Here is a 23,463-nt window from a genome sequence, read left to right on the forward strand (position 1 = left end):
GACAACAGTGGTGGATGATCGCAGAATAATCTCCATGGTGAAGAGAAACCCCTTCACAACAGCCAACCAAGTGAACAACACTCTCCAGGAGGTAGGCGCATCAATATCCAAATCTACCATAAAGAGAAGACTTCATGAAAGTAAATACAGAGGGTTCACCGCACAGTGCAAGCCACTCATAAGCATCAAGAATAAAAAGGCTAGACTGGACTTTGCTAAAAACATCTAAAAAAGCCAGCACAGTTCCGGAAGAACATTCTTTGGACAGATGAAACCAAGATCAACCTCTACCAGAATGATGGAAAGAGAAAAGTATGGCGAAGGCGTGGTACAGCTCATGATTCAAAGCATACCACATCATCTGTAAAACACGGCGGAGGCAGTGTGATGGCTTGGGCATGCATGGCTGCCAGTGGCACTGGGTCACTAGTGTTTATTGATGATGTGACACAGGACAGAAGCAGCCGAATGAATTCTGATGTATTCAGAGCCATTCTGTGTGCTCAGATCCAGCCAAATGCAGCCAAACTAATTGGTCGTCGTTTCATACTACAGATGGACAATGACCCAAAACATAAAGCCAAAGCAACCCAGGAGTTTATTAAAGCAAAGAAGTGGAATATTCTTGATTGGCCAAGTCAGTCACCTGATCTCAACCCAGTTGAGCATGCATTTCACTTGTTAAAGACTAAACTTCAGACAGAAAAGCCCACAAACAAACAGCAACTGAAAACCAGTTCTGAAGGCCTGGCAGAGCATCAAAAAGGAGGAAACACAGCGTCTGGTGATGTCCATGAGTTCAAGACTTCAGGCAGTCATTGCCAACAAAGGGTTTTCAACAAAGTACTAGAAATGAATATTTTATTTACAATTATTTAATCTGTCCAATTACTTTTGGTCCCTTTAAAAACAGGGTGGCACATGTTAAGGAGCTGAAACTCCTAAACCCTTCATCCAATTTTCATGTGGATACCCTCAAATGAAAGCTGAAAGTCTGAACTTCAACTGCATCTGAATTGTTTTGTTTAAAATTCATTGTGGTAATGTCTAGAACCAAAATTAGAAAAATGTTGTCTCTGTCCAAATATATATGGACCTAACTGTATAAATATATATATTTATTTACACTCCTCAACACTGAAATTACAACAAGAAGTTAATGATATGTAAATAATGAATTAATGTTATTGATATGCAGATGATAAACAAATAGAAACACAATTTTCAAAAGATTTCAATTCATCAATTTATTTAGTTTCACGTATGAGTGCTATGCACTGAAATACATGCACTTTAATACTTTGGAAAGCTATAAATTCGATTATTAATGGTTGTCTGAGGAATGTTCTGCCATGCTAAAGGCACTTGGGCTGCAAATCATCAAGATCTGCTATTGGCAGCTCCCTTTGCAATTGATGACTAATTACGTTTCAGATGTGTTCAATGGAAGACAAGACCGGAGATGCTGGACATTATGGTAACATGTTTATGCCATGCTGGCTGATCACAGTAGTATAAGCAACATGTGGCCTGCCATTGTATTGAAAAAATGGCTGTTTTGACACTTTCACATTACCTCATGTAGGTCTCTTCACGGTTTGCCCACATGGTCTCCAGACTAATCTATGGCTATCATTGCATCCAAGAAAAAAGTGGAACTCATTGCTGAATGGAACAGACCTCCATTCCAGCCTTCATTGCCATCTTGCTCTGCACCATGATAGCCTTTGAAAGTGGTGGCACAAGGTCAATGGAACACCTGTAGTTGGATATCTGGCTTGTAGCCCAATGTCATGTCATGCTATTGCCTTTTTATGGTTTATGTAGACACTGTTTGATGCCTTAGGCCTGGTATGTGACATCTAATTTCACTTGAAATACAGAATGGATCAATCGTGGTATCAGTGGTATGGCAGTTTCTCCACAGTGCCCCAGGAGCTGTGTTTCAACACGATCAGCATCATGTGTGGCCTATATGCACTACCATGGATGGCAACATCTCTGTACTTGTTTTACATCGAGCACATGTGGGACGTCATTGGGCGGCAACTGCAAAGGGATCTGCCAGCAGCAGATCTTGATGATTTCCGAGTACAAGTGCATTCAGCATGGCAGAATATTCCTCAGACAGCCATTAGTAACCTCACTGATAGCACCAAGGCATGTAGATGCATGTATTTCTGGGTGTGGGGCTCATACTCGATATTGAATAAATCAAGATGTTTTGAAAATTTTGTTTACATTTTTTCATCATGTGCATAACTTTAACATGGTGCCACCTGGTGGATTTCCCATTTTTTAAATGTCTTACATGTTTTAATATTGTGTCAATAAAGATTGGTTATTTATATCTACCTTTTTTGAATTTTTTAGTTTATTTAAAATTTTGGATTGGTTCTGATGTACACAATTTTTTGATATGATGATTCTATATTTGGTGTATTGAACTACGCTATATATCCATGTAGTACTCTAGGCATACTATGAGCTTTTTCAAGTTATTATGTCGCGTGAGTGGATAATCTTAATCATGTCTATCCATCCTGTGGTTTCAATATCTCTTCAACTTTTCTCTCTTGACGCTGTAATTTCAATGTTAAGGAATGTACTGAGTTCTACATTAAAGCCCTATTTAATAATGTGACCAGTTTTACCTTTTTGAGTTAAAGGACTTTAACTCAAAAGGTAAAATTGATCCTTTTTCACAGTTGCTTTGTAAATACTTTCCGTTTCAAACTTAAGCCATTTGTCCTTCCAACCTTTCGTTCTCTTGACCAGTGTACAGTGTCCTCCATGTTACACACAGTGATGTTGCAGTTCAGTTATGGTCACTATTTCGACAAGCTAGTTCCTATAACACTTGATTCAGTTTGTGCCACCCCTCCCCCTCTCTCCCCTCCAACCTGCTATGCTCCAAAACACTGTGAATCAGTGACAACGCTCATGGGATTACAGGAAATTAAGGGATTTATTAGAAAGTTTTCCTTCAGACATGGGTCTAAATTTCCAGTTTGAGTAAGATACTCAAGTTATCTGAGCTATCTCTACCTTATCCTGTAGCTGACTTCAGCAAAAATGAAGTAAAAATCTGCAGAAATGACTCCTACTTTTACTCATATTGAAAAAAGCAGAGTGCGCTGCTTGCAGCTGAATTTTTGGACACTCTTAGAAGACCTTACTGTCCTACTAAAAGAAGAAAATTAAATTAACTAATTAAATCCCATTACCAACACGCCCCTTTTGTATATGCTGTATCTGCTATTGCATTTGAACTTTGGTGCTGGAGGAGACTTCTATGAATCTAGGACAGCAAGGATCACCAATAGGGATGTCTTTGACCAAGTCAAGCCAAAACGTTTGCTGGAAGCTAAGATCACCAATCAAAAAATAGCTTATTTTTGGCCACATTATGTGAAGCCAGTCGTTGGAGAAAGACATCATGCTTGGATCGGTCAGTAGCAGAAGAAAAGCAAAGAAAATAACTCTTTGTTCGCTGGATCGACACCATCAAGAGCGACATGGGAATTGGTGAACTGAAAGAAGCAACGCGGGATAGAACTGTCTGGAGAACAATGACTGATAGAATGACCGAGAGTCATACTCGACTGAACGGATAAGAGAGGGAGTATCTGCTATCGCAGCTCACCTTCATTCAATTAAGTGAGGGTGAACACTAACTACGGTCCATGGAGAAGAGTGACAATATTTTCTTGTAGAGACCTCTAGAAATGATTTATTACAGCATGACCCAGTTAGATGTAAACTTGTGGTTCACATGGTATTGGCAGTATATTTCGCAAAATCAGCGTTTACTTTTAGAATATAGTCATTGGCAACTTCCTGATCACATGAAATACAAAGACAAAGAATTATATTAGTTTGTAGAAAAACAAATAAAGAAGCTCACTACGCCAATATTGTTTGGGATACACCGGAAACTGGATGAATGGGTGCCAATTCCTACTGGTGAAGCTCAGCTATTGTAGTACCGATGGTTCTCAAAAAATAATCTAGTAAACGTAAATGAAACTTGACAATAGAAAATTCTGGCTTCTTATTTTATTAAATAGTTATTTTAAAAAAATGTTTATACAAATTACATAACACAGTTTACATTGTATCTCTAATTCTTTACATAAAGAATCACAGTAAAGCTCTTAAATCCATTCATTCTGGCTCAGCCAGCAAATGGAATGATGTCATTTAACCCCTATGCTACCAAAGGAGCATGCAAGACCAAGCCATTCCCAGCCCCTCTGTGAAAGGATTAAAAATGCAGCAGGTGACAAAATACTCGATGCAAATTTCAAATGTACATAAAGATTTAAAAGAATGAAAGGACATCATAAATAGAGAGGGAGGTACAGTAAGTACTGATATAAATTATTTACACATTATAAAATGTCTTGGCCTGATTATGTTCACAAAAACATTCTATAAATTATAATCACTTTGAAAGGGAATCTGTCAGCATGATTGTGCTAGCACATCTGAGAGCAGCATGATGATTCCAGGGATGTATCACTTACAGGGCTGCTTGCTGCAGTTTTGATTAAAAACGTTTTTTATATACTACAGTGCTACCAGTTCTCTGAGTGCCGAGCTCTATGTAACCCCACCCACACCACTGATTGGCAGATTAGTATGCAGAAAGCTGCCAATCAGTAGTGGTGTTATGGTTGGACTACCTCGCAGCAGGTTTACTAGTCCTCTAGTGATAATCTTCTGATAATAAACAAGTGATTTTATAAAAACTACTGCAAGCAGCCCAGTAAGTGACCCATCACTGGAATCAGGGTCTCTGCTCTACATCATGCTGCTCTCAGATTAGGTGGCAAAAATCTGGTGACAAATTCCTTTTAATGCCAAACACTGATAGAGAGTGGCAAAGTGACTGATTTTCCTGAAAAGAAAATATGAAATTTGCTGAGTATAATACATTGCTGCTGTAACAGTACACATTAAATAAACAAATACGATTTAAATTATGGATGTAAGAGCAGACCCTTTGATTCTACAAAATCATTCTGACTGTCCTATATGAAGTTCTTGCTGTTGATCAATTAATTACCCTGGGCTCATTCATATCAGTAAGACTGGGCCCAGGTGTCATCTGAAGAGTCTTTGCTGATTTCAAAATTCACGTTTTGTAAAGCTAAAGGGATCTGGTTATCCCCTAATGGGGCAATGTTGTCCCAATCTAGAGATCAAGCTCACTATTTTCCTAGGGGAGTAAAATTCCCAAAAATTATTGACTAGTGCAGAAACTAAAGGGGGAGCTACATGACAGAGGGCTTCTCTTTGGTGTTCACAAAATCCATGTGTTATGCATTGCCCCCACGAGTCTTGCACCAGACATAAAACTGTAATAAAAGAAAAGTGTTCGTCATCTCAAGACGCTTGGAAGTTCCACTCTCTGTGAAGATCCAGACCTTGTATGATCATATTGTGTTAATTTGATTCATTTTTTAGAATAATCATATTACAGCAATGCAGGAAACCCATACAGAATACAGCTGAATCAGATATTATATACTTATGCCAATTTAGATAGTCATTTGATACACTAAATGAGTAGAATCTAGTTAATTCTATGGAGAAATACTTGAGTCAATCTCATAAGTGGCAAAGAATGAATAATTTTCTTACATATTACATATTGTTTGAATCTGTACAGTTAATGATTGCTAGATTTTTAATCCAGTATGTTTTTCAATGTACGGTAATTGATAACAAAGTATGCATTGGTTGGTAAACTGGACATTGCTACCATTTTTATTTTTTTATTATACTTTAGATCCTAATCCATTCGTTATACACATCTATATGCACACGCCACTAAAATGCAAATACACCAGTTCCTTATTTGTTTTTGCAAAAGTAACCATAATAATGATTGACTATTAGACTGATTAATAATTTAGGCATTTTGTATTTGTTACTAAGAATCTTATATACTCCAAATGCTCAAAAACCTCTACAGAGAAGGGAGACTTCCTGCGGAACTCTATCAGAAATGAAATATAGAAGACAAAGGGTAAAATATGCATTTGATACAAAGTCATTTTATAGTTACCTCTCCATGAAGAAGGCTCTTCAGCTAAAAAAGGGCCCCAAACATGTTGACTTGTAATATGATTGCTTGTAGCCAAAATTTTGAGGTATTAGAAATTAATATATAAGTCCTCAATAATAATAATAATAAAAAAGAAGTAGATTACCATTTTCCTAAGGGTAATTCTGCCACTGTATGTTTCAAAGGTACTTATGTCTTCATACAAGAGGAACAACCTTCTGCATTTATCAGTTTAACTATATAGGATACATTCAGGGATGGTAGCCGGTCTAGAAGGGCTACTAGGAGGTCTGGATACATTCTCAGATAGCAATGTATTATAACTGATCATCAGGGCATCATTAATTGCCGTGGTGGTTTAGAGGTCACATTTGTACACGAAAGCAAACAAACTAAAGAAAATTTTGCAAACTATTCCTTACACATCAAAAAAAGTTGCACTTTCCACTACAATAATAAAATTCTGCCCTGCTGCATCCTATGCATTAGGTATAAACTTTAACCCTAAAGAGGCACTGAACAGTTGGCAACTGCAAACAAAACAATCACTTTTCCTTCCACTGTAGTACTTAGTATAAGAACGGTTTAAGGGGATTCATTCTTGACATTTCAGAAGGCAGTTCAGCATCTGACTAGTCTGTAATGATAAAGAGTATGCGCCATTAATATGAGTAAATGAACCTACTCCATGACCCCAGATCCTGTACGAATAATCATCCAATGGCTATATCTATTCATACTTTGGCAACAGGAACTACACACTTACTACAACAGTTTTTTCCAAACCAAGTTCTAAACATGTAGATCACATTCACATTTGAAAGGGCCCTCAAGAAATCATGGCAATAAATAATTAGTTCCATCATCTGAATATCCAAGGCACTTAAGTAGGAAACAGGACTATGTTAAAAGGAAAAGTGATGAGTGTAGCTGCTCCTGATATGTAAACAGCCCCTATTTCCTAATCAAAAATACAACAAGAAAACAGCTTCTCGTAGGTATAAGACACTAGATTCTTCTATTTTACAAAAAAAAAACAATCATACACAGTACAATGAACTGGGCATTACAATCCATAAATATAAACCATCAAACAAAAGTCAACAAATAGGCACCAAAGTACCAAAAATGCCAGATATTGCCCCTCCAATTGCAACTAAGTGCTACTTAATGTGAGAGAAAGCACCTATGAAAATATAATGTATATATATTCATCTAATCTGACTATTCATTACCGGTGTGGGCTGATGTTGGGTTTTCTTTGCTTTGTCGTGCCAAATTCTTAGTGACACAAAGTAACCAACGTTCGCAAAGAAGCAGATCCAAAACTGGTATGGGATCCTCAAGGAAGAAGAGAAGGCAACTCTAACTCTTACATTTCTCTCACTTTTTGGATCTAATATTGGATTTATATGCTCCACATCAAAACTGTGTGAACGTGTCATGTTGGTTGGGTAGACCAAAGACATGCCATTTACCTTTATATGAACTAATGCTACATGACCACTACATGTAAAGAAATGGCTGATGGGTTATGCTACATATAGTTAAGGCAGACACAGCTAAGAAGTGGCTTTTAGTTTACTCCAAGCATGCTTTGCTACCCAGTTGGTTATGCATATTTTAAGGCTGTTCATACTTAGGCGTATGCACTGGACAGACAAACTTTGGGAATTGGACAGATGGACACTATATGTATATAGAAAAAGATTCCATCTTGCTTGTATTTGAGAGCTATAAATACTGCCCTTATTTCTACCATCAAGAACAGTATCAAAGGAGAGGATGTGTCACGTCACCTATGGAAGTCTCTATGAAAAAAAAATTAAATAATGTGTGCATGACATAAATGTATGAACCCAAGGTTAATACTTTTCTACTGCTGGTTTTGAATTATGCCAGGAGAATGACTGGCCTGCTCACTTTCTCATTGTAATGATATCTAAGATGAATGAATATCCCATTGTTTTCTCTCGCTCAATAAATATGTTGCACTAGTACAATTGCAGATTGGGAACTAAAATAACAGGCATTTAAAAGTGGGCACTGTGAATATTCTGTTCATTGATGAAAATGATCTTCTCAAAATGTCCAAAATCTATTGTTCTCTTTCTTTAATCCACCTGAAAAGTAAAGGACTAGATAGGTTATTAAAGTGCTTCTCTCTAGTCATATAGAAAAGGCAGCCATTTTGAATTTAAACCAGTGCTCTAAGGAATGTGACATAGAAATTTACTGGTACCAACAAGCCAAGATTTATGAAGTTTATCATCTTATAGAATGGCTGTCTCTAATATTTTTTGAAGAAGGGTACACTTTAATAAATCTTTCTACGGCACACTGTTGGAAAGTTTAGGGGTTAAAAAGCTTCACCAGAAGACAATACATGAATTGTAGTCATCCCCACCCACCCAAACATACAATACATAAAAGGTACAATCAAAGCCAGCTCTGAATATAAAACCCTTTAAAAATTTGTCCTTAGATTTAGGCATTTTGAAAAAAAAAAAGAAAAAAGAAAAAAACTGTAATAGAACGCCTAAAGAAGACAGTCATAATTCCATTAGAGACCTGACTGTAGAAAATGGCTCTGAATCACAAGTAATCTTAAGGCTCTTCTACTCATATCTAGATGCTGTCGTGCAACTCTTCACTTCGGGCTCGGAGAAATTGATCTCGATCTGCTAAAAGTGCTGTTTCCCAAAGGTCCAAGTGATAACACAAACAGCACTGATACGAGATTTTAATTCACATCACTCATCCATGGAGAGACATGTCATATGTAGATAGTCTGAAAAGTTATACATCAGGTCTGCAACATTAGGAGGCATTGTAGTTTTGGGAGGCATTGATTGAGGATGAGAATTGTTCATTCTTCTTAAAATATTTCCTTCAATTTTTTTGTAGAAACACAGTTTCAGTGTCCTAATGAAGAAAAGCAGCTGAAACAGCTATTTTATGGCCACCACATCTGATGGCTAGGAGAAAGGGCATCACCAAGTGTTCACAATCACATAGCTGCAGCATTCCGTCATGCCTCAGAACAACATTTCTGTGGATTCATTTTCACCTTATGTTTTATCCCATCATAAAGCTCAAAATTGTAGTTCTCCAATGTTGTAGAGCTACGAGAGGAAAGGCCTGTGTAGGAGCACGTGCAGTAGAGTAGTAAACCAGCACAAATAGCCCCAAGAAGGACTCCGAGAGAACTCATAGCAATAATGGTTACCAAAATTGGATCCAAAGTATAAAGCCAACTTTCCTCTTTATCAGATCTTGGAGTTACCACATTATTCGTGGGGAATGTTGTGTGGGATTCATAGTCACCTAAAATACAGTAAACATTCAATAGGAATTAAACAACAACACATAGTAGAATATTTAAAATAAATCAGAAAAGATAGAAGAACAGAGAAAATAACAGGGTCTCTTACTTATTTTCCCTCCATAGCTACGTCCCTGTGGGTCATGATGTCGTATCATTGGAACATCCACTAAAAAAAGCACAAAATAAAACATTTTTTACGTGACAAGAAAATAAGTTAAAATCTTTTCGACAAAATTCAGAAACAAAATGCATACATTATATAAATTATATAAAGGACATTATAATTTATAGTTTCAATTACCAAACAGTTTGAAGGTTTTAGCTTTCTCTACATTTTGCAAATGTTATTATCGTGTCTTAGGTATGTGTTATTATTTTGCAATGGCTATATAACAATCCATACGGACACTATTGATACTAGTAGTATTAAAAAATTATATGTACATGTTATGGAACTAATGTAAACAGATATTTTTTTCTGCTTAAGGACAAAAATCCAATTTTGGAAATTTTTAGGTAGGTTTGGAAAAAAAGGAATGATGTGACTGGTTACTGTGGGCAGTCCACACATAACTTTGCCTGATTAAGGTTTTCTATGTGCGATGTAATGTCGCATCACAGTTTTTTTACTTAACCATGCTAGAGTGCAGAAAAGAACAAATCAAAACTTTTGCTATCTTTTTGCAAATAATATCTACATTTTTTAAGAATACCAGAGAGTAAAACAGTAACGGGAAGTTTCTAGTTCAAGATTGGTTAGAAGTCTATAGTTACTTGTCTAGAAAATAGTAATTTTTAGCACTGTCAATAATGAATTTGTAAAATGGCACCAGAAAACATATTAGGTTAGAGCAGCTAAAATCAGCCATGCCATGTAGTGTTCACGTTATACCAGATCAGTTAGTACAACATGGTAGCTGGTACCCATATCAATCCCTCTAAACCAGATATTTGATATTTCTGAGAATACTATAAATTTCAGTGCATATATGCAAGTTTGTACCTTATTTCAGATTTATTGTTCTGTTCTTATGAATACATTTATGTGAATATAAAAATAAAGCCTCCATCCATCACAATCAAACTGAACTAGTATAGACACAATTTGCTGTATTGTACCAAAGATTTCTGTTGCCTAAAATTACTAATTAACTAAGGGACCAATGTATTAGAAAATCAGTCATATGATATTGGCAAGCCAAGGAAGGGTTTTAATCCTATAATCCGTTTGCATACTGACTCATCTTGTTATACCAGATTGCCTAATCGCATAAAAGATAATGTGCTGAATCAGGGGTTACAGGGCACATGTGAATCTTAGAGAGGTGCAGTATATCCCATACTTTCTCAGATCACCTTCTATTCCTTTTTCACCGTATAACTTTTCAGAAAATACTGGATGAACATTGCATCAGCTGAGAAGCTAAGTCTGGTGAGATCATCACGGTAAATTTCTACTAAGCTGCTGATGCGCACCAACGTGATTGTGTTGCTTACTTCTGTCCTTTAGGGAAAGGGAAAATGATGTCCCATTTTGTTGATTACCCCAGAGAGAGGACAATCTTCATTATAATCACATTCGGGCAATTTAGCACTTAGCAACTTTAGTAAAATCCCGGAACTACCATCATTGTCGTCTCAGGTGACAGGCTGATTGAAACTTCAAGACAGTAAGCAAAATGCTGATACCATAAGACAGAGAAGATGATGGAGAACAAAAAAAACTGTGAATTTGTTTAAGTGCTTGAGAGCCAGCATCATTTATCCGAACCATTTCCAGTGGTAAGTAAAGAGAAACAGATGTTTGTACAAAAATATTATCCTTTAATTACATTCCACACAACACATGATCAAATAAGTTTCAAATTTCCATATTTTTTTTCTTTCATTCTCAGGCAGAGGACAAAGCAAGAAATGTGCAATTATAAGGGAGGAGGGAGAAAATTATTGGATATCATATTTTTCCAATAGTGATTTTACCAGGGTTTTCATAGAAAATAACAATTTACAGCATATAGGTAAGGAACAGCATTCTCCATGCCCAATTGTTTGTAAATAATTAACATGTAGAAACATGGATAACATTTATGGGGTAATTTTATCTTAAAGGGCTGTGCCTTTAATCAAAGCACTTAGATAATCACATTAAATTAAAGATTTCTCTGGAGTATCTAAAATATGGGCAGAATCATGGCTGAGAAACGCCATAACCTCTAGACCAGGACATTGAAGAGCACTTGACCAATAAACCAATATGATTATAAAGGTCCATTATTATTATTACTTGCCTATTAAAGAGTATTAGTTCAAATAGTTGTTGCCTATCTTATGAGACTTAAATGTTGGGCAACCATCCATAAGTATTGGGCAACCAACCAACCAAAAAGGTGGTATTTTTGTATAGGCAACCGGAAGAGTGGCATTCTGCATTCAGCTTCCCTTTAATGTGATTATCCCTTTAATAAAATACCATAACATCTCCCCCTTGTCACAAGGCATATTTTGAAACTATTTTATTTCTTATAACAGTTTATGCCTTTTCTACAAAGAAATTGTGTTTGACTGACTTCTGAGCCCAATTAGTTTTGTATTGTAGACCTCGATAATTGTGTTTGTTAAACGTTTTAAAGCAACCGCTTCAGAACCAGACACCAAGATGACAAACATTGTAACGAAGAAGACTTTACATAGATGGGAAAGAGAACATACATTTCATGATATTTGTCTTTTTATGAACTTGTTTCCAATTTTAGAACAGACAACAACAATAACACAAACATCTAAAAAGGCAGAAAAGATGTAGAAGAAAAACACATTAATGATGAACAGTTTCCAAAAAAATAGGAAACCGAGAGCCAAAAGGTGCCCTGTTTTACTTGTTCCTTTTGTTTAGTTATTTTCTTTGTGCAGCTAGTTACTCCTTTGTGTTGTCTGTATGTATATACTGTATGTGTATGATTGTGTGTGTGTGTATATATACACACTTATATATAAGTATATATATAATTTTCAATTGAACCAAACAGTAAATGCTATTTACAATCAAGGAACTTTGTTCTAATTATGTAAAACAGATGGTAAGCCTTAGATACTGCTGCTAGATTAAACAGACATGAGAAGGCTAGCAGCAGAATTTCACTTACACTTTAGGACTGATGTATTTTTTTAAAACAGTCACAATAAATTTCCTCCTGTAATTAGGCTCTATGAAAAAAAAATCTCTGAAGAAAAAACATAGCTCCGGAAGGAAGCCATTTTGTAAGAACCACTTTCATGGTAAATGGGTTTATAATGCATTGTGCAGCAAGTTGGCATGATAACAGACAAAGTGGATCATGAGAATTAATTCTTGCAACATAGATCCCTGAAGAATATTGGTAATCACCACACATAGACTTAACAACCTTCTTCCATACACTGTTATGCTGTCCAAGTGTTCCCGTGATGAGACCTACAGAGTTTGTAGGCTATGTCAAGCAAGAAGGCCCACAAAGTCAAGGCCATTGAGAACCTCGTCTCATCTACGCGGCATCAGTTGGACAACAGGGACTAACAGACTTTGGAAGTTTTCTACTGAAAAAAAAAATACAACAGGAAATAACAAGAAACAGTGAACATTAGGTTGCCTTCAAATAAATAAAAGATTTTGTTTCATGTGAAGTAGATGAAATATGGAAATTTAAAGCTGGTTGAATTTTATCTCGGTTTTATCACTCTACACTGCCTGTTTTGCCTTGTGGTATACAGGTACTTTACAATGTACAAAATATTTCAACTTCTAGGCACATAATTATGTGCGGTATTACATCACAGAAAAATAATTAGCAGTAATGCCAAATGGACAAAACCAATCTAATACAAAAAGGCTCAAAATCATTATACACAGCAGTGAACTGTATACTAGCATTTCTGTGAGAAATACATTCAAACACCCAAAGAACAGCATGGATACAAAAAAAATATACATTTCTATGTCACTTTAGCATATAAGGCCACCCATTTGCTACCTAAAAAAATAAGTAAAACTTATTGTTCTTAAGCTCCACTAACACTGAACTGCAAAATGTGTGAGCCACAATTGTTATGTACATTACAAAAAATAAATAAAAACACATGGCAAAAGTGCATGTGTCTCATCAGTTAGAGATGTGTCTTCATCAGGACCAGAAGTAAAGGTCAGGTGATGAGATTTTTCTCCTGAAATGTATGACCCAAACTAAAGAGTTGTAGCACGAAGATTTCAATTTTTGGTTTACTTTTTAAATATGGTAAAAAAAAATACTGCAAAAATGGGTGAAATTTCCCTGGTAACCTAAGGGAATACTTTAGTTATTTTTTAGTAGCACCTACATAGATGACATAGTACAAGATTAGTTTGTTTTATTTTTTTAATATTATTTTTTATACCAGAAATAGCAGTCACTTTGATAGGGTTGAAGTGCAATATTGGTCTTAGCCTAAGGGCTCGTGCAGACGGCTGTAGAATCTCCCATCCGAGTAATTGGGACGATTATACGAATGTTACAATGATCAGAGTGTCAGCATAGTGTGATCTGATTTTCTCGGATGAGCAAATTGGATACACTGTGAGGATGAGGAAAAGATGAAGAACAAAATTTTTCCATCTTCTCCCTTGTGAGTCCGCGGAAATCGGATTGTTCTCGGATGGAGTCTGAGTGCAGTCTGATGTTTCTCACGCACTCATTGACTTGCATGGACAAGTGTGATCCAAATATCGGATCAAACTGGGACATGCAGAGAATTTTTCCTTTGAACGGCTCTGTCCAAGGAAAAAAATCAGACATGTGCACGGCCCCATAGACTAATATTAGTCTGGGTGCGATCCGATGTTTTGTCAGATTGAATTCGGACCGATAATTCGCCCATCTGCACCTGCCCAAAAGGCGACACTGGGGCCGCTTCTGCAGTTAAGATCCTGTTTACTAATCTTGTACTACTTGAAGAAGGTCCCATATTGGAACATAAGTAATAATCTGTAATGCAAGCATATATGTTAAAAGTATTTATATTACCTTGGACATTTTTGTTAGTGATTCCATTAAATGCTATCAGAGCCTGAAATTTCTAATTCCAAAGGTGGAAAACTTGGAGCCAAATTTACTGCAGATGTAAATACCATATGTAATATTTCTAGCTCTGAACTTTAACGTATAAATCTGCTAATCGTATTAGAAATGGGTTATAATTAAAACGTGGCACATACCAGTAGTTTATGTAATTTGTAGTAAGCACTATTTCTCTATTACAGTACATACAATGAATGCACATATCTCTTCATCAGCCGTGCTGTTATCTGATGGGCATCACAGGGGTCTGCATGGCCACTTTTTATCTTTCTCCAACCAACCAGCTGTCATCTTTGCTCATTTAGCTTTAAAAACTAACACAGAAGACAGGAGGGTGCGAAGGAGCATAAAATGTTAGTGTGCACGTACAGTAGTTTAACCCATTGTGTTGTTTTGAGCAATTTTTGCCCCATTGGTACTTCACCAGTGCAGGAAAACAAATTGAGCAATGGCTGCTGATTGCCTTCAAAAGCCCAGATAAATCAACATATCTATTGTCATTTCACTCCTTACTGTAGATATCACTTTACAGCAATGTTCACGGGGACTTTGTTACTCTGTGTTAATAATACTGACTATATAGTCACTATAATGACTGTTACTAGATAAGACAGTAATAATTATATAATGTAGTGATATATAAAGGCGCTGAACACATTAAGCAGAAGTTACTTCATTCATAGACTGGGCAAATAGTGGCAAATAAAAGGTGGCTCAGAGGTAAGAAATAAGTGACTCAGATTATAAAGGAAACAATTCGATATTCCAGTGGTTCAGTATTGAAATACATGTCCAATGGCCAACTCGTCAGGGCACCTCCTCTAGCTATGATCAACGAGAGCCAAAATGAGTAGGTGAATTATACCTGGGGAAATGTATAAAGACCAGTGCAGAGAAGAAATAGTGGTGTTCCTCAAAGTAATTAATTAGTCGTGATGCTTTTGACCTTTCTCATGGGATACTATTGCTTTATTTTGCATTCATTTTAATGATGTACCCCTTTTTTGTTCTTGTCATTTGTCCACAACTCATGTCTTGAAAACAGGCCCAATGAGTATTATTTTGTATGATGTGAGGCCATAAAAATAGTTGCTTAAGCAAAATGGATTTCTGAAAGTTTACAAAAAGAACAGTTCTCAAGAAACAAAAATAATTTTTCCTTTGTTTTGTAATTGCATATATGTACTCTAAGCTGTCTAAAAATGTACTGCAGTGAGCTCCACAGTATTGGCAGATAGATTTTTCCTGTTACCCCTTTGGTAACATTGTATTTCTTAATGTGGCTACCATGTTTTCAAGATCTGTTCCCCAAGCACAAGTTGGAAAATTGGCACAATCATTTAAGAGAATAACTCGTGCTTAGAAAATTCCTGAAATGGTAGCGTGTAAGGAGTATAGCAAATAACATTATGTATGCATTATGGTAAATGTACAATAATATTCACAAACATTATAGATTTGTCCCCAAAGGTTTTCCATGTGGGCCTCTACTGTGGATCGTACTGAATGGCATTAGTGTTCGTGAGCTCACTGAAATACATTTCTTCTATTAGTGGCTTTCACCACTTTTCTCGTTCTACTTCATACACACAAGGATATGGATATGCATGTATGCATACTCTTACAAACTTTCCTCCATGTTGTCAGGCAATATTTGTTTTCCATCCGGGGGAAAATTAAAAAAAAAAAAAAGAAAAACTTGGAAAAATAATTGTCTTTGAAAATAAAATAAAGAGCATTCAGGTTCTAAAAGGCATTGCCCCTTTATCTCAAACGTATTCCAAGATGCAGCATTAGATTTTAGAGACAGTCAAGTGGGGTCGAGATGTCTATGAGTTCAAAAATATGCAGAACAAAGTATTGTTGGGTTTATAAGGAAAGGGAGAATAAAAGTGCAAATTGAGCCAACAGTTCTTGAGTCTTTTAAGTCTAGATCCAGCGTCCATATCGCCCTCAGCAACGTGAACTGTGATCGGGATCATCTTGCTCTAGTTTTATAGTTAAGGTAGGCTCCACTGCCAGAGGTGCCCCATTAGCGTAGTGTGAGGTTTTGTAGGTGATGGCTGGGTCACTCTTCTTGGCCGCATAGCGGAATCGGTGGTAGTGGAGCACCAAGGCTAGTGCGACGGAGACCAGCACCAGAACAGCGCCTCCTGCTGCCATAACGTAATACCAGTAGACTGGGATGGGCTGCACTGACACCGTATCCACTGTGGGCTCGCTCCCTGGTAGAAGGGTGCCCCCTGGTGGAGAGACACAGAAGAGTGTTGCTAGGTAGGATTTAGGAGGACTAAGATCAAGAAAAATCACACATGCTTTTAAATGCTTTTTCAATTGTATTGATAAAATACACTCACTAATCTAGCAGAATAAAAAATCTATAATGTATAACTATGTTATAATAAAGTACATCTACACCTTAAAAATTCCTGACTGCCATGACAGCTATTATTGAAATGTTTCCATGACTAAAGAGAGCATTTTCAATAATAACATATTTAATAATTATAAAAGTCTAGACACAACTTTGGGTTCCGGAACCAGAACAGATGAAATATGGGCAAGAAAATACAGCCGCTATAGAATTGTGTGAATTAGTTCTTAAGGTAAGGAAAGCCGAATGGTTATCAGTCATAACAACACACGTAGATTCTTCTATCATTATACTATAACAATCTCTATATCTGATCTAAATAGGCCAAGAGTATAACTAACATCCACATGATATGGGTGGTATTACAGTAGGACTCAATGATGTACTGTTTGTCCCTTTTTTAGTTTTACTTAGAGCTAAAAACAAAACAAAAAAAAAGCAGCCTTGTACTTAAAGGGGTTGTTCGGTCTAAAATGAAAAGTTGGCAGTCACTCTGTGTGGTACGCAATACGCATACTCCTGGGCAGAACCCGTCTCGCTCAAAACAAGTGACTGCCAACTTTTCATTTTAAACTGGACAACAGCATCAAGATTTTATCTAGTAATGTGCTGAGCTGCTTGAAATTAATGACCACATAAAAAAAATATCCCCACTGCTCTTAAGCACCTCATAAGCATGAGCCATTAATATGTTCCAAGACTGCACAAGTTCAAGCAGCTGAACATCTCAAAAACAATTTCAAACAAACTTTGACTACAAATATTTGGTCTATTAGTGTCTGCCAGAATTTTATGAAGTGCATAAACCGGGAAGGGAGATGTTGACTTGATGTGCAAGATGATTTGCAATGAGAAACGTAAAAAGAAAAGGATGCCTTTAAATCTACTTGACTAAAGCAAGTACGAATTCTCTAACTTTTCGGAAATTGCTTGTCTCTGAACTAGACTGGCCTTGGCTGCACCTAAATTTATGTTGAGCGAAAGACATCCAGTTAAATTCTTGGAGGTGTATGAAATACCACAGAATGTAAGCTGGACCTTGAGGAAATATACCGTTTCCAATAACACAGGGTCAGCCAAATCCCTTATCATGTAGATTTGTCTATATGTTGCCTGCTCAGCAATACTGTTCTCTTTCTTAATTTGTCAACTTAACTTGAGCAGGCAATGCACTTTTCTTTCCTTCTCAAGGGTAAGTCAACCTCTCTGTAACTATTCATATGTCAGAGGCTTAGAAGATGTGTGTTGCAGAATAAGAAGTAAAATGTTCAGTATTGGAGCTTGCCTTCACCTCCTTCAAGATATGAACACTGTTCTGAATATTAATTAAATATAATGTGGCTACAAAATTAATGGGATAAAATTAAAGCAGCTGTAATAATACCTGTCGCCATTGTCTTTAATGGAATAGTGGTAGACACAGGATTTCCTAATTATTATTTAATATCCATAGGTGAGATTTATTGAGACACTAACTATGATTAACATAGTCAGTAAATCTGTACAGACTAGCTTCATTACCTTATTTAATATATTTCTTTACAATTTGTACTCCGTCCTGATTACAAAAACACAACGCTGCTAAGAGGGAGTAGACAACAATTTGCTGCTGACAGGTTTGTTATTCTCTGTTTAGTACTTTTTGTACATAGAGGTGTATTCCTATGCGGCAGATTTTTTTTTTTTTGGATACTGAAATTCATTTCCAAATATACTAATGGATTTCCCTCTGCAGAAAAATTGGGTAGTCAAAGAAATCTAAGAAAATTCTACAAAATTTGTGTAGTGTCCAAGCAACAAGCCGCTATGACTTGATTGTGGCTTCTCATTGAATCATTAATATCTAATTATCTCTTGCACTTCTGTTCCTTAACACATTAATATTCAGTGAAAAGGCATTCATTTGATCATGGTTTCCTACACAGTGTTTTATGGAAAAATGCCACTACAGTTTTTTTTTAGACAGAAGTGGAACCTGTAAAAAAAGAGGAATATAAGTCCTTCCTTTAAGATAATCTGTCAGCAGGTTTTTGCTATGCAATTGAGAGTAGCATAGTGTAGGGACAGAGACTCCAATTTCAGTGATGTGTCACTTACTTGGCTCCTTGCTGTAGTTTGGAAAAAAATTCACTGTTTTTCCTGCTGCAAGTCTAGCAGTTCTCTGAATGCTGAGCTCTGTATAACCCCGCCTACACCACTGATTAGCAGTGCACTGTGCACAGACAGAAAGCTGCCAATTAGTGGAGCAGCCAGGGTTATACAGAGCTCCTGAATATGGAGGACTACCTGGCCGCAGGTTTACTAGTCCTCTAATGATAATCTCCTGCTGATAAAGCTGTGATTTTATTAAATCTACAGCAAGCAGCCCAGTAAGTGACACACTGCTGGAAACATGATTTCTGCCTCTACATAATGCTGCTCTCAGATAATATGACAAAAACCTGGTGACAGATTACTTTTAAAGGCAACTTTTCACTAAATTCATGCTTCCCGAAAAACACAAATGCAATCAGGTATGTCTATCTCTGAAACGCTATGGCGTTTCAGAGAATGCATAGTTTAAAAAGTCAGTCAGGGACCATGGGGAAAGACCTGATTACTCCAGTGTGTCTCCCAGACCTGTCAATCAACTGGACTAGGGTGGAGAGAAACTGACTGGAGGCAGCACCACACTTCTCAGATATCTCCCTATGGTTTCCAGCTGGCGCTTTTCAGACTATGTTTTTTCTGAAATGCCGCAGTGTTCAGAGACATATGCTTGGCGGCAATTGTACAGCCAGGCTCTAATTCATGTTGTCCGTGAATCAGGTAAAATTAATCTAGTGACAGCTTCTCTTTCATATTTCCCATTCCACTTTGGCTAAATATACTGCATAAAAAACTGCAAAAAATACTGTATGTATGACATACATCTGATACATGCTGCCCAATCTCTGGGCAGCATGTATCAGGCTATAACGTACGATCTCAGCCAGGTATGTTTTACTCTGAAACAATGCAGGGAAGTAGCTTCCCCACACGCTACCCTAATTTGACAGGTTTCTGCCTATGTGCATGTAGAGGCAGAGACCTGTCAGTCACTGTCAGCTGGCGGGGAGAAGCTGCCGGGGACTCACCTGTCTGACTAGTCTGCCGCATGGCTCAGTCCCCGGAAGCTATTAAAGTATGGTAATCTCTAAAATGCTGCAGTGTTTCAGAGTACAACATACCTGGCTGAGATCAAACAGCCGATGCCTGATACTTGCTGCCCGCGGATTGGGCAGTAGGTATCAGATGTCAGTTTCTCTTTAAGACGTTGTACATTTTCATGGTTTTAGAACCCGAGCCACAGTACTGGATTCAGACTGATTTTAATGTGATTTTATATTGAAGTATCTTTACTCAAGGAGAGCCTGGTCTACAGTAGAACAGTGATGCTTGCCTATTTTCAAAACTTTACTATTATAGGAAGGAATCTAGGTATAATGAAGTGCCGAGGATGTGCGCTTGAACATTCCTGCAGCAGAATCATGGCTATGACAATTTCCTGGCCTCGCAGTCTATTGTTCATTATTTGTAGCAATGAATATGTCGCAGTAAAACTTCCTCTGTGAACGTCCCCGAATGTAAAATCAAAATCTGGGAACAAACAGCACCCTGTTCCCCTTGTCACCTCTTGTCCTGAAACTATTGCACATTAACTGCTATTGAAAGGGGTGTACTGGGTACAGATAATGAGTTGGATAACAAGGCACAATCACTTAGAGGCAATGTGAATAACATAGATCCAAGGACTTTCACGGGGAAGGTTCACATTTCATTTTGTGTGACAAGAAACAAAACAAAGGACGGGACACCATTTTTTACATAAATCCATCTGTTCTAAGGAGCTTTTCAATTCTGAAGCAGATATTAGAGGATTTTCTACACATAGATGAAAAACCATGAAATGCAAGGCTTTTAAATTGCCTGAATCCAAGACTTTCCTAACTACATGCCAACCTTAGGGGTCAAGATAAAATGTATGTATAAGAAATCATGAGTGAAACCACTGTTCACAGTCATATTCATCAGTCCTACAATAAATGTGCCATTACTAGTACAGGAAAAAAGACAAATGATGACGCCTCTTGCACTTGAGCATATGACGGGTCTACAGAAACACCAGGTTGTATGGAGAGTAATACTGCAAGAATTGTGTTTGCACATTGTATCAAATGCCTGCAATTTCTTCCCAGGTTTTCCTGTTGGATTCTGTATTCTGGGGAGAATATTTTGGCAATATGGTACCATAAAGAGACACTATGGCACCATGTCTTTCTTTTTTACCCTGGAGGACTTTGTGCCAAATTCATAATTTTTGCTCTTTTGCTTGTTTTGTGCCTTTTTTAGTTAAAAGTTGCACAAAATGTCACACATTAGTGTAGAATGGACTGTGAAAAAAAATAACTGCAAAAAAAGTGCCAAGGATGTAGTGAGGTACATTTGCGGAAAAAAAAGTGTGCAACTTTTAAAAAGTGTTAAGTGATGAATTAGGTGAAAAAAGTTGGAATTGTTGTCTAACAAGCACACTGATGAACAAAAATGCAAAAATGACAAACAGCTTTAAAAAAAAGTGTTAAAAATGGAGGCAAAAGACATAATGAATTAGGTGGGAAAAAAAAAAAAAAGGAAACAAAATTGATGTAGGAATTCTGCTGTACCTCCTTATCGCCTCCAGGGAGGTAACTCAGCAGTGTGAGTGAGATCTATAGGATAATGGGTATTTTAATAAGATGGATATAGCATATAATAATTATTAATATTGTAAATATGACAATTATCCATCAATTGTGGCCAAACGATCCAGTAATTTAAGTGACATACTAGTTCACAGTCACAATGAACCTAAAATCTATGCAGAATCTAAGGATAGATACGGGTTTTTTCCTTGGGGGCTCTGTAAAGCCTGTGGAAACTTGATTAAAGCCAAGAATTTTAAGAACCATGATGGCTCCAAGTCCTTTGAAATTCGTCATCATATTACCTGTACGACTAAAGCTGTTATCTATCTAGCGGAATGTCCCTGCAATAAATTCTATGTGGAACTTACAATTAGAGAGCTTAAGGTAAGAACGAGGGAGCATTGTCTTGAGAAGGCTAAAATTAACACTAATGAATCCACTCTCAAAACAATACCAAAACATTTCAAGAGATATCACAAATGCAATCCTCACTTATTGAAAATTAGAGGCATTGATGTAGTTACAATGGGTATTAGGGGTGGAGATCTTCATAAAAAATTAGCTAGATGTGAAAGTAGGTGGATTTACCGTCTAGGTACCTTAGCTCCCCAAGGCTTGAATGAGAGCTTTGGTTTTGGGGTCTTTCTATAGTTTGACATATATACGTTTTTTTTAAATATGACTTTGGTGGGTAATTTGGTGTTTTTAAGAATTCATTTTAATACTTCATTTTTTTAGTTATTTTTAGTTATGTGTTAGTGTTGCGCGAACATGCTCGACACTGCTCGTTACTCGCTCGAGCATCACGCTACTCGGGATGTTTGGCGAGCACCGAGCATTTCCGGGTTACTCGGGTGGGAGCTCGGGTCTCCGCCCTGCATGTTTGGCGCTCTTTACAGAGCCAATGAACATGTAGGCATTGCCAGACAGTCACTGTAATGCCACAGCCATGTTGGTTGTGGGGCATTACATTGATTGGCTGACCGCACAGCGTCACCTCGAGTATTTAAAACCGGGCGCCGCCATCTTGGACACAAACGGCTGGGATCAGACAATGTAGGGACAGCGCTGCTGATTTAGGGAGAGATATATACTGCGAAATAGTTAGTGTAGGGTCTGTAAAGGCTGCCAGATCAAACAAACAGTCCTTCTCAGGATTAATATCCATCCCAGATATCAGGCAGGCAGGCTGTATAGGAGACGCAGTGGTTATACCAGCAAACGCTGCATTACAGTCCTGTGTGCTCCTGTTGCTGAAATTGCTGGACATAGCTCCAGGTCTCGGGGGCCAGGAAAAATCCTTTTTTTTTTATCTAAATCCTCTTTTTTTTTTTCCTCCTTCACACTGTACAAATACCCATCTTATTAACCTTTTGGTGCCCCCCCCCCCCCCCCCCAAAAAAAAAAGTGTGTCTGTGACAGTTCAGACACAAATATATTTGTTGAAAATAGTCTGGTGTAGGCCAGAGAAATAGAAGTGTGGTTTTGCAGTTCCACAGTTCAAACCTCTATATTATCCACTTTTGGGCCATTTTTACCTAAAAAAAAACAGTTTGAGTGTGACGCTCACTGTTCAGCCGCAAATATATCTATTTTAAAAAGTCTGGTATACACCAGTAAATTATAACTGTGGTTTTGCCGTTCCACGGTAAAAATCTCTATTATCCAGCTTTTGGTATTTTTTCCGTAAAGAAAAACAGTAATAGTTTCTCCCTGATTGTTCAGATTGTTTAAAAGAGTCGGGTGTAGGCCAGAGAAATAGAACTGTATTTTTTCTCTTCCACGGTTCTAATCTACTTTGTATTACCCTTTTTCCATTGATAGTGCGAGTGTAAGCTATTTTACTTCCTTTACAATGGGCAAGGAGCGCGGCAAGGGACGTGGAACTGGACGTT

At 37.2% G+C, this 23,463-nt stretch overlaps 1 protein-coding gene and 1 long non-coding RNA gene across 3 annotated transcripts in view; one reads left to right on the forward strand and one right to left on the reverse strand.

Annotated features, from left to right (window-relative positions):
• Nucleotides 1-6,716: 6,716 nt before the first annotated feature.
• Nucleotides 6,717-23,463, reverse strand: part of NRP2 (neuropilin 2) — a 169,785-nt gene continuing 153,038 nt past the window's right edge. The window contains exons 16-17 of one of the 2 annotated variants that reach the window (XM_073646396.1): nucleotides 9,511-9,570; nucleotides 6,717-9,403 (exon numbers count right to left, since the gene is read on the reverse strand). In XM_073646396.1, the coding sequence (XP_073502497.1) occupies nucleotides 9,108-9,403; nucleotides 9,511-9,570 (356 nt within the window). In that variant the 3' untranslated portion in view covers nucleotides 6,717-9,107. Of the gene's footprint in view, nucleotides 9,404-9,510; nucleotides 9,571-15,892; nucleotides 16,735-23,463 lie in introns of those variants that run through there. The other variant, XM_073646397.1, reaches the window with a different exon arrangement.
• On the forward strand, nucleotides 10,704-11,835 carry LOC141161513 (uncharacterized). Its single transcript, XR_012250636.1, has 3 exons — nucleotides 10,704-10,836; nucleotides 10,915-11,186; nucleotides 11,300-11,835. It is a non-coding gene; the product is annotated as an uncharacterized lncRNA (long non-coding RNA).

The sequence above is a fragment of the Phyllobates terribilis genome, unplaced genomic scaffold (assembly GCF_046119375.1).
Source record: "Phyllobates terribilis strain yellow unplaced genomic scaffold, ASM4611937v1 Scaffold_9__5_contigs__length_417890890, whole genome shotgun sequence".
Taxonomy (NCBI): domain Eukaryota; kingdom Metazoa; phylum Chordata; class Amphibia; order Anura; family Dendrobatidae; genus Phyllobates; species Phyllobates terribilis.